The sequence below is a fragment of the Hypomesus transpacificus genome, chromosome 2, assembly GCF_021917145.1.
Source record: "Hypomesus transpacificus isolate Combined female chromosome 2, fHypTra1, whole genome shotgun sequence".
NCBI lineage: Eukaryota > Metazoa > Chordata > Actinopteri > Osmeriformes > Osmeridae > Hypomesus > Hypomesus transpacificus.
In genome coordinates this window covers 183,030-202,801 of record NC_061061.1, presented here as the reverse complement: position 1 = coordinate 202,801, position 19,772 = coordinate 183,030, and the positions used below count along the sequence as shown (strand labels likewise).

At 46.2% G+C, this 19,772-nt stretch overlaps 1 protein-coding gene across 2 annotated transcripts in view; it reads left to right on the top strand.

The window, feature by feature from the left end:
• Window positions 1-19,772, top strand: part of LOC124483144 (mannosyl-oligosaccharide 1,2-alpha-mannosidase IA) — a 98,497-nt gene that overhangs the window by 63,986 nt on the left and 14,739 nt on the right. Inside the window, exons 5-7 of one of the 2 annotated variants that reach the window (XM_047043441.1) lie at window positions 15,301-15,395; window positions 17,321-17,447; window positions 17,602-17,695. In XM_047043441.1, the coding sequence (XP_046899397.1) occupies window positions 15,301-15,395; window positions 17,321-17,447; window positions 17,602-17,695 (316 nt within the window). The remainder of the gene's footprint in view (window positions 1-15,300; window positions 15,396-17,320; window positions 17,448-17,601; window positions 17,696-19,772) is intronic. The other variant, XM_047043447.1, reaches the window with a different exon arrangement.

Below are 19,772 nucleotides of genomic sequence, written 5' to 3'. Positions count from 1 at the left end.
CTCTACTGTACTCAACACGACCATGTTCTACTGTACTCAACACGAGCATACTCTACTGTAAACACGACCATGTTCTACTGTAAACACGACCATGTTCTACTGTACTCAACACGACCATGCTCTACTGTAAACACGACCATACTCTACTGTACTCAACACGACCATGCTCTACTGTAAACACGACCATGCTCTACTGTACTCAACACGACCATGCTCTACTGTAAACACGACCATGCTCTACTGTAAACACGACCATGTTCTACTGTACTCAACACGACCATACTCTACTGTACTCAACACGACCATACTATACTGTACTCAACACAACCATACTCTACTGTACTCAACACAACCATGTTCTACTGTACTCAACACGACCATACTCTTCTGTACTCAACACGACCATACTCTACTGTACTCAACACGACCATGCTCTACTGTAAACACAACCATGTTCTACTGTAAACACGACCATGTTCTACTGTACTCAACACGACCATGCTCTACTGTAAACACAACCATGTTCTACTGTAAACTCGACCATACTCTACTGTACTCAACACGACCATGCTCTTCTGTAAACACGACCATGCTCTACTGTACTCAACACGACCATGTTCTACTGTACTCAACACGACCATGCTCTACTGTACTCAACACGACCATACTCTACTGTAAACACGACCATACTCTACTGTACTCAACACGACCATGTTCTACTGTACTCAACACGACCATACTCTTCTGTACTCAACACAACCATACTCTACTGTACTCAACACGACCATACTCTACTGTAAACACGACCATGTTCTACTGTAAACACGACCATGTTCTACTGTACTCAACACGACCATGCTCTACTGTAAACACAACCATGTTCTACTGTAAACTCGACCATACTCTACTGTACTCAACACGACCATGCTCTTCTGTAAACACGACCATGCTCTACTGTACTCAACACGACCATGTTCTACTGTACTCAACACGACCATGCTCTACTGTACTCAACACGACCATACTCTACTGTAAACACGACCATACCCTTCTGTACTCAACACGACCATGCTCTACTGTAAACACGACCATACTTTACTGTGCTCAACACAACCATGTTCTACTGTAAACACAACCATGTTCTACTATAAACACGACCATGTTCTACTGTACTCAACATGACCATACTCTACTGTAAACACGACCATGTTCTACTGTAAACACAACCATGTTCTACTGTACTCAACACGACCATACTCTACTGTACTCAACACGACCATACTCTACTGTACTCAACACGACCATGTTCTACTGTAAACACGATCATGTTCTACTATAAACACGACCATGTTCTACTGTACTCAACACGACCATACTCTACTGTACTCAACACGACCATGCTCTTCTGTAAACACGACCATACTCTACTGTACTCAACACGACCATGCTCTACTGTACTCAACACGACCATGTTCTACTGTACTCAACACGACCATACTCTACTGTAAACACAACCATGTTCTACTGTAAACACGACCATGTTCTACTGTACTCAACACGACCATGCTCTACTGTAAACACGACCATGTTCTACTGTAAACTCGACCATACTCTACTGTACTCAACACGACCATGCTCTTCTGTAAACACGACCATGCTCTACTGTACTCAACACGACCATGTTCTACTGTACTCAACACGACCATGCTCTACTGTACTCAACACGACCATACTCTACTGTAAACACGACCATACTCTACTGTACTCAACACGACCATGCTCTACTGTAAACACGACCATACTCTACTGTGCTCAACACAACCATGTTCTACTGTAAACACGACCATGTTCTACTATAAACACGACCATGTTCTACTGTACTCAACACGACCATACTCTACTGTAAACACGACCATGTTCTACTGTAAACACAACCATGTTCTACTGTACTCAACACGACCATACTCTACTGTACTCAACACGACCATACTCTACTGTACTCAACACGACCATGTTCTACTGTAAACACGATCATGTTCTACTATAAACACGACCATGTTCTACTGTACTCAACACGACCATACTCTACTGTACTCAACACGACCATGCTCTACTGTAAACAAGACCATACTCTACTGTGCTCAACACAACCATGTTCTACTGTAAACACGACCATGTTCTACTATAAACACGACCATGTTCTACTGTACCCAACACGACCATACTCTACTGTAAACACGACCATGTTCTACTGTACTCAACACGACCATACTCTACTGTAAACACGACCATGCTCTACTGTAAACACGACCATGTTCTACTGTACTCAACACGACCATGCTCTACTGTACTCAACACGACCATACTCTACTGTAAACACCACCATACTCTACTGTACTCAACACGACCATGCTCTACTGTAAACACCACCATACTCTACTGTGCTCAACACAACCATGTTCTACTGTAAACACGACCATGTTCTACTATAAACACAACCATGTTCTACGGTACTCAACACGACCATACTCTACTTTACTCAACACGACCATGTTCTACTGTACTCAACACGACCATGCTCTACTGTTAACACGACCATACTCTACTGTACTCAACACGACCATACTCTACTGTACTCAACATGACCATGTTCTACTGTACTCAACACGACCATGCTCTACTGTTAACACGACCATACTTTACTGTACTCAACACAACCATACTCTACTGTACTCAACACGACTATGGTCTACTGTAAGCACGAACATGTTGTACTGTACTCAACACGACCATGTTCTACTGTAAACACGACCATGTTTTACTGTACTCAACACGACCATGCTCTACTGTAAACTCGACCATACTCTACTGTAAACTCGACCATGCTCTACTGTAAACTCGACCATGCCCTGCTCCGCCCTTCGTCTTCCCTAACGGAGGAGAGGATGGTTTCACAGCCCCCCCCCCACACGCGCCCCTGCCTCAGCGCTCACATTAACGTGCCAGTTGTCAGGTTTATGGGACAGTATATAAACTGCAGAATGGTCGCAGGATCGAAGGGGGAAGTGGAGATATGCATCGATCTGTCCAGGATCAATCTGCTGCTGCACAGTCTCTCCTCACTGGGGACGAGGAGAGGAGGAGGTATGGAGAGAGGAGCAAGAAGCAAACTGTCTGAAATATGTGAAAACAGCTTTATCTCGCATGTCTGTTTTTCATTTTTCGTTTTTTGGAATATATAGCCTAATTATGTAGGCGCCTATATTTTGTCATTAATATTGCCACGGAGATGCAGGCAGCATTAATATTGCCGAGGCGATACAGGCAGCAGTATTAATAATGGGGCTGGAGATGCTGGTGTGACTGGATCTCATTTGGGTGTGTGCGTGTGTGGTGTGTGTGTGTGTGTGTGTGGTGTGTGTGTGTGCGGTGTGTGTGTGTCTATGTCACCTGGCCCAGTAGCACACCAGCCATGCTAACACACTCATCTAGGAGGTAATTGAGTGTGTGTTTTCATAAAGCTGCAGCTCCATTAATGAAGCTGTGAAGCAGGGCAGCTAAGAGGCTCAGCAGCAAGGACCACAGGATAAACAGTGATCTCCTGGTTGAGATGGATCACAGGATAAACAGTGATCTCCTGGTTGTGATGGATCACAGGATAAACAGTGATCTGCTGGTTGAGATGGATCACAGGATAAACAGGGATCTCGTGGTTGTGATGGATCACAGGATAAACAGTGACCTGCTGGTTGAGATGGATCACAGGATAAACAGTGATCTTCTGGTTGAGATGGATCACAGGATAAACAGTGATCTTCTGGTTGAGATGGATCACAGGATAAACAGTGATCTTCTGGTTGAGATGGATCACAGGATAAACAGTGATCTTCTGGTTGTGATGGATCACAGGATAAACAGTGATCTTCTGGTTGAGATGGATCACAGGATAAACAGTGATCTACTGGTTGAGATGGATCACAGGATAAACAGTGATCTTCTGGTTGAGATGGATCACAGGATAAACAGTGATCTCCTGGTTGAGATGGATCACAGGATAAACAGTGATCTTCTGGTTGAGATGGATCACAGGATAAACAGTGATCTTCTGGTTGAGATGGATCACAGGATAAACAGTGATCTTCTGGTTGTGATGGATCACAGGATAAACAGTGATCTTCTGGTTGAGATGGATCACAGGATAAACAGTGATCTCCTGGTTGAGATGGATCACAGGATAAACAGTGATCTCCTGGTTGAGATGGATCACAGGATAAACAGTGATCTCCTGGTTGAGATGGATCACAGGATAAACAGTGATCTTCTGGTTGAGATGGATCACAGGATAAACAGTGATCTTCTGGTTGTGATGGATCACAGGATAAACAGTGATCTTCTGGTTGAGATGGATCACAGGATAAACAGTGATCTTCTGGTTGAGATGGATCACAGGATAAACAGTGATCTTCTGGTTGAGATGGATCACAGGATAAACAGTGATCTTCTGGTTGAGATGGATCACAGGATAAACAGTGATCTCCAGGGGGGGGTATTCCAGGTAGTGGGTTTAGGGAAAACTTTGAGTTGTTTAACCCTGGAAGGAGGTTAACTCCGTGTTTTCCATTTCAGAAAGAGAGGTAACGCAAACTTTTGGTCAGTTCCCATGGTAACTTACTCTGTGAACCTAACCTGCTCGCTAGCAGGTTTTCCATGACAAACTAAGCGTTTCTACCTATCCCCTCCCACTTTCTGAGCCTGATAGCGTTGGCAGACATGGTGTGTTCTTTCCTGGTTCAGCCGACCGATCTCGAACCCAAATTTAATTTGCTTAGTTGTACGCCAGGAGAAGATTTTAAGATTGCGATTTGATGTGCTCTAATTCCCTGATGAATACCTAAGTTAACGTTACCGTTTCCCGTCACAATCTGTAATTTATTTTAGCAACATTCTCAGCCCTTGGGCCTACATCGCTAGTGTTACATGCGTGGACGTGCGCTCAGAACCGACCAAATGCTTTTTGGCTCTGAAATAAAGACAAATCATTGAAATTATATTTGATCTTCTTCATTGCCTACAAATGGAAGTCCAACAATTAGTATTTTTATCAGCTATTGTTCCTACAATTTACATGATTCACCTGTGACCATGTACCGTCCTGTAACTGGTGTTTCAGCAAATCTATTTCAACATTGTAGGGGGTCAATATTGACCAAACAACTGAAACTAATTCCCCTATGGTTTGAAGGAAGATGGGAAACTGAACAGTGTATTAACATACAACCAAAAAATGCCAATACCAATGGAATTACAGTTATTTGATTCTGTGTTAAATCAGAGCAAGAATGGTCAAAGTAAGTTTAAATAAAATAATCATTTAATCATATTGCAAATAAATGATATCAATGAAGGTTAACTCTTATGCCTACTCTTCCAGGATTATTGTAAACCACAGATAGAAAGCAAGAGTAAGGAAGAAAGAGTAGGACAAACTAGAGCTGAGGAGAACGTCTCAGGAGATCAATAATCCACAGAACAATGCTTCACAATTCCTTAAGAACAACTACAATCACACCAGAATGTTGACCCTTACTTATCAACATGACTAGCAATGCTACAGTAAGTTACACAATGAGATGTGAGAGCCATCAAGTTGAGACTCCAGTAACTCCATATTTTACCATATGAGAGGTGGGGGCAGGTTGAAAGCCTTACAAGATCAACCTTTATTATTCTGCCCTAAGTACACCATCTCTTGGTCAAAATAGAAACTCGAAATTCTACTATTAGTATTCATATAGGCCATTGTTCCTACAATTAACATCACCTGTGACCATGCATCATCCTGTAACTGGTTTTCCAGTATATCTTTTTCAAGACTAGCCATTATTCTTCACCCTAAGTAGGCCAACAGCATGTCTTGGTCAGGTTTTGGCACTTTATGAGGTGCAGTTTGTACAAGTCATTTACTTGTAACTGGGAAAACATGAGATGACATTTAATATCACAGTTCCACATGCTGAATTCACTCACACATCTCACTGTATACAGTGTCCATGCTCTGTTCGACAGGATCAGAATGTGCAATTCGTTTTCATATTCATTTTTCTCATAATGTCAGTGTAACTGACAATTCCACACCAGTCTGTAAATAAAGGTACACGGAGAGAGAACTACCAGCAGCTACCATACATAATTCTCTCTGCATCCATTTCTGCAGAAGCAGTCAATGTCTCTTTGTCATCTTACGTAATCATCATCATCATCCTTTGATTAAAAGCATTCTATTGGGGGAAACTGCTACTACAAGTTGAAATGGGTACCTATTGATATTTACGTTGTATCATGTTGAATATGATTAAAACCAAGGTGACGTAGAGGCTACAAGCGTATGGCCTAAGCAAGTGAATTCTGCATGAGGAACTATTGAATTTAATGTAATCTTGTGTATTCCCAGTTACCAGTAAAGGAGTTGTACAAACTGCATCTCATAAAGCAAGTGCCAAAACCTGACCATGAGATGGTGTACAGGGGAGAAGAATAAAGATTAACCTTGAAATGGATTTGCTGGAACACCAGTTATAGGAGGGTGCATAGTAACAGGTGATAATGTTAATTGTAGGAACAATAGCATACATTCTCATTGTTTGATTTATATTTGTAGGCAATGAAGAAGACCAAATACAATTTTAATTATTTGTCTTTATTTCAGTGCCAAAAAAGCTTTTAGTCAGTTCTGGGTGCACGTCCACAGTGTGTAACTTTAGCGATGTAGAGAATGTTGCTTGTGTGAGTGTGATGGGAAACGGTAACGTTAACCTAGGTATTCATCAGGGAATTAAAGCACATCGAATCGCCGTCTTACAATCCTCTCCCAACGTAAATCTAAGTGAATTACATTTTGTCTGAGATCCGTGGGCTGAACCAGTAAAGGACACCCCATGTCTGCCAACGCTATCAGGCTCAGAAAGTGGGAGGGGATAGGTAGGAATGCAGACTTTGTCATGGAAAACCTGCTAGCGAGCAGGTTAGGTTCACAGACCAAGTTACCATGGACACTGACCAAAAGTTTGCGTTACCTCTCTATCTGGAATGGAAAACCCAGAGTTAACCTCATTTCAGGGTTATCCAACTGAGGGTTTTCACTAAACCGGCTTTTCTGGAATACCCCCCTGGTTGTGATGGGTCACAGGATAAAGGTTTAACCCTAACCTTCATACAGTATACATGTTCACTTCATAGAGACTTTCTCCAGGTTTTAGATGTGTGGATTATTTCTCTGGTGTTACTCTGTTCCTCTGTAACCAGCTGCCACATACATGAAGGTGTTTAATCAGGACCTGACACCAGACTGGCTGCTCTCACACACACACAGACCCACACACAGACACAAGGACACACACAGACCCACACACAGACACAAGGATACACACAAACACACAAGTCTAAGAAAAGGGAGTTTGTGTCCCATATAGTACATCTTCCTTGGTGGAGCTACACAGAGTATTTCTCTTCCTCTCTCCCTCTCCCTCTCTCTCTCTCTGTCTCCCTCTCTCCCACTCGCTGGCAACCACCTACACTACCTGCCAAAAGTATTGGCAATGACATGCATTTTGTGTTTTCAATGTTTGCTGCTTCAGTTGTTGTGGTGTTGATACACATTCTTACTGAATTATTGTGCAGAGTGATCACATGGATAATTATTGTGCAGAGTGATCAGATGGATCATTATTGTGCAGAGTGATCAGATGGATCATTATTGTGCAGAGTGATCAGATGGATCATTATTGTGCAGAGTGATCAGATGGATCACTACTGTGCAGAGTGATCAGATGGATCTTAAATAAAAGCTTAATTGCTGTAAAAGAGGGGATTATTTGCGTATATTGAAAGGTGTTGCAAAAAAAAAACTTTTAAAACCTATGAAATGTGCATTATTGTTTTCCAGTATTCCATAGAAACATTTCCCTCAAATGCTGAACCAGAAAACTTTGTAGGTCTGAGCCCTCCAGTCTGACTGTAGGTCTGAGCTCTCCAGTCAGATTGTAGGTCTGAGCACTCTAGTCAGACTGTAGGTCTGAGCTCTCCAGTCAGACTGTAGGTCTGAGCTCTCTAGTCAGACTGTAGGTCTGAGCTCTCCAGTCTGACTGTAGGTCTGAGCTCTCTAGTCAGACTGTAGGTCTGAGCTCTCCAGTCTGACTGTAGGTCTGAGCTCTCCAGTCAGACTGTAGGTCTCAGCTCTCTAGTCAGACTGAAGGTCTGAGCTCTCCAGTCAGACTGTAGGTCTGAGCTCTCCAGTCAAACTGTAGGTCTGAGCTCTCCAGTCAGACTGTAGGTCTGAGCTCTCCAGTCAGACTGTAGGTCTGAGCCCTCCAGTCAAACACTGGCTCCTGGATAAAGGGACTCTTATAGCAGCTGTACTACCTGTGGTTCCGGGAATACTCATTGTAGTAGTGCACATTTTCATAATTATTACAGCAAATGCATAATTCTCAGTTCCAATTAGCAACATGGTCTTTCATTCCCAAATGTGCCTGACCTAGAGATGAATGAATGTGTTCATGAAAGGTTGGAAATCAGCATGAATGTGACTTTATGGTTGTTATTCTCTCCTTCTCTCTCTCTCTCTCTCTCTCTCTCTCTCTCTCTCTCTCTCTCTCTCTCTCTCTCTCTCTCTCTCTGTCTCTGTCTCTGTCTCTGTCTGTGTCTCTGTGTCTCTCTCTCTCTCTCCTTCCTTCCCTCTCTACCCCCCCCCCCCCCCCACACACACACACACACACTCTCAGCCATGTGTGGAATGGGATATATAGCCCTGTGTCCCCCCCTCTGTCTTCCTGGAGCGTATGGTGTCTAGGAGTAACCATGGTAACATGGCAGGGTGGGGGAGGAAGGAAGGAGGGAGAGAGGGAGAGAGGGAGAGAGAGAGGGAGGGAGGGAGGGAGGGAGGGAGGGAGGGAGGGAGGGAGGGAGGGAGGGAGGGGAAGAGGAGAAGGGAGAGATCCAGGGGGTTCCAGCATGTCTGTTTCAGATGATGTCCTCACATCACCTTGCTGTGTTTGTCTACTTATATCTCTCCTTCTTTCTCTATCTCCTTCTCTCTATAGTTTTCTTTCTCCTCTATAAATGTCTCTCTCCCCACCTCTGCTTCTTTCTATATCCTGTCTGTGGCTTTACTTCCCTTTATTTACATCTCTTCCTGTCTCTAGTTTTCGCTTACTAACTCCACCTCTCTCTCTACCTCTCTCTCTCTATCACAATGCACACACATACACTCCCATTCATCCCACACTCACACACACACACCTGTCGGCATCCTTACAGTGTCCATCACAGACCCCTCCTCTCTCATCCTCCCCCCTCCGCCTCCCCCCTCCCCCCTTATTCCCTTCTCCCCTCTCCTCCCCCCCTCCACCTCCTCCTTCCTCTCCCCCTCCTCCTTACCACCTCTCCCTCCATCCCCCTTCCATTCCTTCTTGGTAAATTGATGGAGACAGTGTGTGTGTTTGAGTGCCCGTCTGGCACAGGAGACAGATGGAGCTATGACTTGCTAGCAGCCAGTGTCGTAACCATGGCAACAGCATCCGTGCGGCATCAGGAAGCCCAACTAGCGTTGGCCAATGGGAGGAGGGAAAGCGTTTTCATTGCTCCGCACTTCAGAACAAAATCATCGTGCTGGAACCTGCACTCATAAACACCCTCACACAGAACACCATATCTGTAGTCTGAGGAGGAGGGGGGGGAGAAGGAGAGTAGAAGGAGAAAAGAAGGTGATAGGAGAGAAGGAGATAGGAGAGAAGGAGAGTAGAAGGAGAAGAGAAGGTGACAGGAGAGAAGGAGAGGGGAAGGAGAGGAGAAGGTGATAGGAGAGAAGGAGAGGGGAAGGAGAGGAGAAGGTGATAGGAGAGAAGGAGAGGGGAAGGAGAGGAGAAGGTGATAGGAGAGGAGAAGGAGAGGAGAAGGTGAGGAGAAGGTGATAGAGAGAAGGAGAGGGGAAGGAGAGGAGGAGGTGAGGAGAAGGTGATAGGAGAGAAGGAGAGGGGAAGGAGAGGAGAAGGTAGAAAAGGGGTGTGGAAGAAGAAGGGGGAGAAGGAGGAGGTGAGAAACAGACAGTGTCCTGTGAGCCACAGGATGGAGGTATGGGGGGTATATCTGGTCTCTCTGGTCTCTCTCTGGTCTCTCTAATCTCTCTCTGGTCTTTCTAGTCTCCCTGGTCTCTCCCTAGTCTCTTTGGTCTCTCTAGTCTCTCTAGTCTCCTTCATCTCTCTGGTCTCTCTGGTCTCTCTCTGGTCTTTCTATGGACTCTCTGGTCTCTCTCTGGTCTCTCTGGTCTCTCTTTAGTCTCTCTGGTCTCTCTCTGGTCTCTCTCTGGTCTCTCTAGTCTCTGTAGTCTGTCTGGTTTCTCTGCTCTCTCTGTGGCCTCTCTGCGGCCTCTCTGGTCTCTCTTTGGTCTCTCTTTGGTCTCTCTCTAGTCTCTCTGGTCTCTCTGGTCTCTTTGGTCTCTCCGTAGTCTCTCTAGTCTCTCTCTGGTCTCTCTGTGGTTTTCTGGTCTGCCTAGTCTCTCTGGTCTCCCTAGTCTCTCTGGTCTCTCTTTAGTAAGTAGTATATCTGTCACATTCTATGTTGCTTCCATTCATTATTATTTACACAGAGAGAGAACTCAATATTACGAGGTACAGTTCATCAACACCCGTCCCGTCCTGCAGCACAAGGATTGTGGGACACAATGTTGGTTTTATGAGCTTGTCGCTATTATGTCACAACTTCCAAAAACTTGATGAATTGTGTGTCATTTCAAGCCAGTAGTTGGTATATTCCATAAAATGCCTTTGAAGAGGTGGAACTGAGTTTTGGTGTTTTATTCTTTTCATTTTGGTGTGGGGGTTCTTTAAACGTGGTTCTGATGGAAGGTCTTGTTCCGTGTTATCTGCGTGGTGCAGGCGTGATCAGCCTGTCCCAGTCTGGAGGCACAGACTGGGGATTACACACTGGGTTTGTCACAACGCCAGCTAACACAGATGACATGACACTTGAGCCCCATACAGAAATATTAACCAAGAACAGGCAGCTTAGAAACAGCTGAATGACTACAGCCTTGTGGTGACAAAGCTCACTTTCCTCCCCTCTACACAGCCTCCAGCACACACACACACACACACACACACGCACACATATGCACATGCACACACACATGTTTACTTACTCACACACATATATGTGTTTATATATATATACACGTTCACACACACACACACACACACATACTCACACACACACACACATATGCGCATGCACACGAACATGTATACTTACTCACACACATATATGTGTATACAGTGCCCTCCAAAAGTATTGGAACAGTGAGGCGAATTCCTTTATTTTTGCTGTAGACTGAAAACATTTGGGCTTGACATCAAATAATGAACGTGAGACCAGAGATCAACGTTTCAGCTTTTATTTCCAGGTATTTACATCAGGATCTGATGCACAACTAAGAAAATATCACATTTTGTTTGAATCCACCCATTTGTCATGTGATCAAAAGTATTGGAACAGATATACTTAAAACATATTTAAGTGAATAAGACTTAATATTTAGTTGCAAATCCTTTGCTTTCAATAACTGCAGCAAGTCTGTGACCCATTGACGTCACCAAACTTTTGCATTCTTTCTTTTTGATGCTTTCCCAGGCTTTCACTGCAGCCTCTTTCAGTTGTTGTTTGTTTTGTGGGGTTCCTCCCTTCAGTCTCCTCTTAAGCAGGTAAAATGCATGCTCTATAGGGTTTAAGTCTGGAGATTGACTTGGCCAGTCTAATACCTTCCATTTCTTGCCCCTGATGAACTCCTTTGTTGTTTTGGCAGTGTGTTTTGGGTCGTTATCTTGCTGCATGATGAAGGCTCTGCCAATCAGTTTGGTTGCATCTTTCCTTAAATTGGCAGACAAAATGTTTCTGTAGACTTCCGAGTTCATTTTGCTGCTGCCATCATGTGTTACATCCTCAATGAAGATTAATGAGCCCGTCCCAGAAGAAGCCATGCAAGCCCAAGCCATGACATTACCTCCACCGTGTTTCACAGATGAGCTTGTGTGTTTGGGATCATGAGCAGTTCCTTTCTTTCTCCAAACTTTAGCCTTTCCATCACTTTGGTAAAAGTTAATCTTTGTCTCATCAGTCCATAAAACTTTGTCCCAGAATTTTTGAGGTTCATCTCTGTACTTTTTGGCAAATTCCAGCCTGGCCTTCCTATTCTTCTTGCTAATGAGTGGTTTGCATCTTCTGGTGTAGCCCTTGTACTTTTGTTCATGAAGTCTTCTGCGAACAGTAGATAGTGATACCTTCACTCCTGCCATCTGGAGGTTGTTGCTGATCTCACTAACAGTTGTTTTAGGGTCTTTCTTTACAGCTCTTACAATGTTTCTGTCATCAACTGCTGATGTTTTCCTTGGTCTACCTGTTCGACGTCTGTTACTTAGTACACCAGTAGTTTTCTTCTTCTTCAGGACATTCCAAATGGTTGTACTGGCTATGGCCAATGTTTCTGCAATGGCTCTGATTGATTTTCCATCTTCTCTAAGACTCACAATTGCTTGTTTTTCACCCAAAGACAGCGCTCTGGTTTTCATGTTGTTTTCACCTCTGAATACAGTCTGCATAGACAAAACCTATCTTACCCAATCTGAACCTGAGTGTAGACATTCAGTGGTATTTATTGATTGAATAATGTATGTAATAGGACACACCTGGGCAACAAAACACACCTGTCAGTCACATGTTCCAATACTTTTGCTCACGTGACAAATGGGTGGGTTCGAACAAAAAGGTGATATTTTCTAATTTGTGCATCAGATCCTGATGTAAATACCTGGAAATAAAAGCTGAAACGTTGATCTCTGGTTTCACATTCATCGTTTGATGTCAAGCCCAAATGTTTTCAGTCTACAGCAAAAATAAAGGAATTGGCCTCACTGTTCCAATACTTTTGGAGGGCACTGTATATATATATACACGTTCACACACACACACATACTCACACACACACACACACTCATGTACACCATCATTCACATATACATGCACACAAAGGAAAGCATTGTGTTTAATAGTGGAGAAAATTATCATTCAATAAACAGCCTGTCCCCTTCATTAAAATGTGCATATTCACATACTCACACACACATTCACACACACACACACACATACTCACACACATTCTCTCACACACAAATTCTCTCTCACACACACACACACTCACACACACAATCTCACACACACACACACACACTAGTGTGACAGATCCTTTACTGGGTGTTTGATGAGGCAGGCAGTGCTTTGAAGCTTTCTCTGCCATCAGCACTGTTATAGCAGAGACATCTCCTCTCTCCTCTCTCCCTCTCTCCTCTCTTCTCTCCCTCTCTCTCCTTTCTGTCCTCTCTCCCTCTCTCCTCTCTCTCTCCTCCCTCTCTCTCCTCCCTCTCTCTCCTCGCTCTCCTCTCTCCCGTTCTTCTCTCTCTCCTCTCTCTGCTTCTCTCTCTCCTGTCTCTCCCCTCATTCTTCTTTCTCTACCTCTCTCTCTCTCTCCTGTCTCTCCCCTCATTCTTCTTTCTCTACCCCTCTCTCTCTCTTTCTCTCTCTCCTGTCTCTCCCCTCATTCTTCTTTCTCTACCTCTCTCTTTTCTCTCTCTGTGGCTGTCAGACTTGACCCCCCCCCCGCCCGTGCCCTCACACACATACTCTCTCACACACACACTCACACACACACTCTCTCTCTCACACACACATACGTCCCTTACATGACTGAAGGTTAAGTCCTTCTGACATCCTCTCACACTGCTGCAGCACATCACTTCCTGTTTTCATTCAGCTGTAACCACGGCGATGTGTATGTGTGTGTGGTGTGTGTGTGGTGGGTACTGAGATCTGTGCTCTGATACTGAGGGAGGGTAATCGGGGGCAGGAGGAGATGTGTGTAACACAATACAGACCCAGGGTCTGGGAGGAGGGGGGGTGAGATCAGGTCTCACCGGGGAAGGAGCTAGGCTGGCAGCTGAACATGGGCTCTGTAGACAGACTTTCTGACTTTAAAGATATCTTTATTGGGCAGTCCAAACTGCCAGCTAACCAACAGTTACACCACAATGCCTTTTTTCTCTTATTCAACAAAAAGAGGGAGAGAGAGAGAGGGGGAGGGAGGGGAGAGAGGGAGAGAAAGAGACAGGGAGAGAGGGAGAGAGAGAGAGAGAGATAGAGAGAGGGGGGGGGGAGAGAGAGAGAGAGATAGGGGGGGGGGGGGAGAGAGAGAGAGAGAGGGAGTGAGAGAGGGATTGCGAGAGGGAGAGGGAGAGAATAAGTGAATGGAGAGCAGTGTAGAGGGATAGGATACAGAGGGAGATGTTTCCAAGTGTGTGTATTAAATGATGCCCAGAGAGAGGGAACCGTGCAGATGTACTCTCCAGATCTATTGGGATTCAAAATAAATAAAACAATTGTGAAAAACTCTTTCATAGAGCAACATCCAAACTTTTTCAAAATGTCACCCGCCAAGTTTGAGATTTTGAGATTATTTTCAAAGCACAACAGGCTGGTGTGACCTTTCACTGAACTGTGACTGTCTCCAGTCAGACGATAGAGAACACAAGCCTCCTTCTTGTTGTGTTATCCTGCTTTGTCTTGGTGGTGATGGAGGTGACTCCAGGGTGCTGTGTCTTGGAGGTGATGGAGGTGACTCCAGGGTGCTGTGTCTTGGAGGTGATGGAGGTGACTCCAAGGTGCTGTGTCTTGGAGGTGACTCCAGGGTGCTGTGTCTTGGAGGTGATGGAGGTGACTCCAAGGTGCTGTGTCTTGGAGGTGATGGAGGTGATTCCAAGGTGATGTGTCTTGGAGGTGACTCCAGGGTGCTGTGTCTTGGAGGTGATGGAGGTGACTCCAAGGTGCTGTGTCTTGGAGGTGACTCCAGGGTGCTGTGTCTTGGAGGTGATGGAGGTGACTCCAAGGTGCTGTGTCTTGGAGGTGATGGAGGTGATTCCAAGGTGATGTGTCTTGGAGGTGACTCCAGGGTGCTGTGTCTTGGAGGTGATGGAGGTGACTCCAAGGTGCTGTGTCTTGGAGGTGACTCCAGGGTGCTGTGTCTTGGAGGTGATGGAGGTGACTCCAAGGTGCTGTATCTTGGAGGTGATGGAGGTGATTCCAAGGTGATGTGTCTTGGAGGTGACTCCAGGGTGCTGTGTCTTGGAGGTGATGGAGGTGACTCCAGGGTGATGTGTCTTGGAGGTGATGTAGGTGTGTTGACTGTATCTTGTCTTGCTGTAGATGTTCAAGCAGAAGGTTCTGGAGCTGGGAGAGAAGCTGCTTCCTGCCTTCAACACCCCCACAGGGATACCCAGGGGAGTTATCAACCTGGGCAGGTGAGACACACGCACACACATGCACACACACACACAATCAGTTTTTTTTCACAGAGATGAAAATGTGGCACTGTTATTTAAAACATTTTAAAAGTTGCGTGCAGTTATATTCACACCTGAATAACTTCAAAATGAAGTTTTAAATTGTGCTAATTGCTTCTGATCTTTTATTCATGATATTTGATATTGCTTTTTACAGATGGCATATTTGGAGTTATATATATATATTAGGGCTGGAAATTGATTTAAACAAAACTAACTAATTAATCGCACAATATGCTCTGATTACTCGCAATTAATCACATTTTCCCCAAGCTCGTTATCATCATGTAAAACACCGAATTAAATCAATTAACACAAGTGTATTCTAAATAGAAAATGTTATGACATCTCGTGATATGTTAACAGTCTCTCCTGGGAAGTACAGAATAGTCATTCCCATCAAATATATGCAGCAACTGTATAAACAACAAAGTGTTTAAGTGCACGTTGAATATTTAAAGTTTAAACCCTGAAGGTTATCAAAAATACTGGACAGGGCTCTATGCTAACTTTTTTTGTGCCCCCAAGTGAAAAACTTTAGGGTCACAGACAAATGTAGGGGCACAGTCAGCCACAAAATTGACGGGAAACGGGATTGGCTACTTATTTTTTCATAACATATTCATTTATTACCTTTTTGTATTCATTGTAACATTGTTTCAAACTGACTGGCTTGTCCAAGCTTTGTAGCATGTGAGTCTTGATATTTTACCAGCTGACAGCCAGTTTTCAGCACATTTAGAGGCATCAAACATTTCCAGGGAGGGCGCCTCTGTACTGATCTGAATGAGGTCCTCTATGGTGGATGGGTTCAAACTACTCATTAATGGGAAATGTAGTTTTTATGTTGTACTCTCACCGGTGTTCATGTAGGGTTGCAAATGCGCTTTTGGTTTTCAGCATGGCTTGCGCTAAGACTAGTGTAACCAGACGTCCGTATTTCGTCCGGACAGTCCGGTTTTCCTGCTCTTTGTCCGGACCGCTGTTGCGTGTCCTCCTTTTTGCCCTTTTGTCCTTTTGGCCCCTTCCTGCCCACCGTTGCAATTTACCACTCGCGTAGGTTTTCAGATGTAAAAAAAAAAAAAAAAAAAAGACCTTCAAACCTACGTGGAGTTCAGAACTCCACTTTGCCACTAAGAGCAGCACACATCAATATCATGCCCTCTGTAAGCTCATTCACATTGATGGAGATGGGGATTAAAATAATGCATCATGACAGTTTGTATGACTCAAAATGATCATTTCACACTGGCATTTAATTATCGCGGCAAACAATTACACTGCACTTAACTGCAAGTAAAGTGCAAAAAAGTCAAAATAACAAAACCTGTAATTATTACTTGCGGGAACTGAAAATGGCAAATTGCGCTTTTCCGAGGCATGCATATGCATTCACGGGAGGGTCAATGGGAAAGTGGGAGTTCCTACAAAGAGATGGGAGGAGATAAGCCTAATTATGTATTCCGCGGTATGTACAGAAACCTCCCGTGAAAGCGTGCTTCCATTTTGCAGAGAAAATGCTCCGTTTTTAAAAGCAGCGTAAACCAGGATGCGCATATGCTTCCTGGTGAAATGGCAGCCGTAACCCGAGCAAGACGAACACATATGCCAAAGGATTTTTGCCACAACTATCACACTGTTTAAATTGACTGAACACAAAATCATTACACGTTACAGATTAAGCAGCCATGCAATATTACAGTTACTGGAAGAAATCAAAGATTACATTGAGTCTCCGACTCGTTCACATTCCATTCCACCATTCCACCGTTGTTAAACTCTAGTGAGTGAGTGTGTATGTGTGTTTGTGCAGTGCTCACCAGGTGTGGTGCGAGTGTGTGTGTGTGTGTGCGGTGCTCACCAGGTGCGGTGTGTGTGTGTTGCAGTGGGACCAGCTGGAGCTGGGGCTGGGCTTCGGCAGGGAGCAGCATCCTGGCTGAGTTTGGGACTCTGCATCTGGAGTTCCTCCACCTGTCTCAGCTGTCAGGAAACCCCGTCTACACAGAGAAGGTTTCAACTACACTACCCACAATGCCCCGCCACAAACACTTGCACCCTGCCATATAAGGGATGTATCTTAATGTGTATGTCAGAATAATGTTTAGTTGTGTGCTGCTGGCAGCTGTCTGAGGCTGTGTGTATGTGTGTGTGTGTGTGTGTACAGGTGATGAACATCAGGAAGCTTCTGAACAGGATGGAGAAACCCCATGGCCTCTACCCCAACTTCCTGAGTCCGGTCACTGGGAGCTGGGTGCAGCGTGAGTAGCCCAGAACCCTTCTGAGAGGCACACCTGCCCCCCCCTCCACACACAGACCTGCCCTCCCCTCCACACACAGACCTGCCTCCTCCACACACAGACCTGCCCCCCCCTCCACACACATACCTGCCCCCCCCTCCACACACAGACCTGCCCCCCCTCCACACACAGACCTGCCCCCCCCCCACACACAGACCTGCCCCCTCCTCCACACACAGACCTGCCCCCTCCTCCACACACAGACCTGCCCCCCCTTCCACACACAGACCTGCCCCCTCCTCCACACACAGACCTGCCCCCCCCTCCACACACAGACCTGCCCCCCCCCACACACAGACCTGCCCCCCCTCCACACACAGACCTGCCCCCCCCACACACACACCTGCCCCCTCCACACACAGACCTGCCCCCCCCCACACACAGACCTGCCCCCCCTCCACACACAGACCTGCCCCCCCCACACACACACCTGCCCCCCCTCCACACACAGACCTGCCCCCCCCCACACACAGACCTGCCCCCTCCTCCACACACAGACCTGCCCCCTCCTCCACACACAGACCTGCCCCCCCCTCCACACACAGACCTGCCCCCTCCACACACAGACCTGCCCCCTCCTCCACACACAGACCTGCCCCCCCTTCTCCACACACAGACCTGCCCCCCCCTGCACACACAGACCTGCCCCCCCCTCCACACACAGACCTGCCCCCTCCACACACAGACCTGCCCCCTCCTCCACACACAGACCTGCCCCCCCCTCCACACACAGACCTGCCCCCCCCCCCACACACAGACCTGCCCCCCCCACACACACACCTGCCCCCCCTCCACACACAGACCTGCCCCCCCCCACACACAGACCTGCCCCCCCCTCCACACACAGACCTGCCCCCCCTCCACACACAGACCTGCCCCCCCCCACACACAGACCTGCCCCCCCCTCCACACACAGACCTGCCCCCCCCCCATACACAGACCTGCCCCCCCCCTCCACACACAGACCTGCCTCCTCCCCCACACACACACACACTGTCTCCAGTTTACCTCTTGGTATGGTAAGAACGTGTTGTTAAAACGTGAGTGTGGAATGTGAACACTCACAGCTCAGATCAGGTTCCTTCAGGAACCAGCATCTTCCAGTCCTCAGAGCACACTTCCAGACAGTCCTCAGTAGAGCACACTTCCAGACAGTCCTCAGTACAGCACACTTCCAGACAGTCCTCAGTAGAGCACACTTCCAGACAGTCCTCAGTAGAGCACACTTCCAGACAGTCCTCAGTAGAGCACACTTCCAGACAGTCCTCAGTACAGCACACTTCCAGACAGTCCTCAGTAGAGCACACTTCCAGACAGTCCTCAGTAGAGCACACTTCCAGACAGTCCTCAGTACAGCACACTTCCAGACAGTCCTCAGTAGAGCACACTTCCAGACAGTCCTCAGTACAGCACACTTCCAGACAGTCCTCAGTACAGCACACTTCCAGACAGTCCTCAGTAGAGCACACTTCCAGACAGTCCTCAGTAGAGCACACTTCCAGACAGTCCTCAGTAGAGCACACTTCCAGACAGTCCTCAGTACAGCACACTTCCAGACAGTCCTCAGTAGAGCACACTTCCAGACAGTCCTCAGTACAGCACACTTCCAGACAGTCCTCAGTACAGCACACTTCCAGACAGTCCTCAGTACAGCACACTTCCAGACAGTCCTCAGTAGAGCACACTTCCAGACAGTCCTCAGTACAGCACACTTCCAGACAGTCCTCAGTACAGCACACTTCCAGACAGTCCTCAGAAGAGCACACTTCCAGACAGTCCTCAGTAGAGCACACTTCCAGTACATGAAGCCTGTTTACTCAGCATCCCTATTCCCCTCAGTCATCATCCAAAGATGACTTGGCGGCAGGGACAGAGCCAGCCTGCTGGAGAGTCAACAGACCCCCTCCCCTGCCCTCAGCCTGGCCTCCCACACAGGAACACACACTCCACTGACCCCACACACACAGGAACACACACTCCACTGACCCCACACACACAGGAACACACACTCCACTGACCCCACACAGGAACACACACT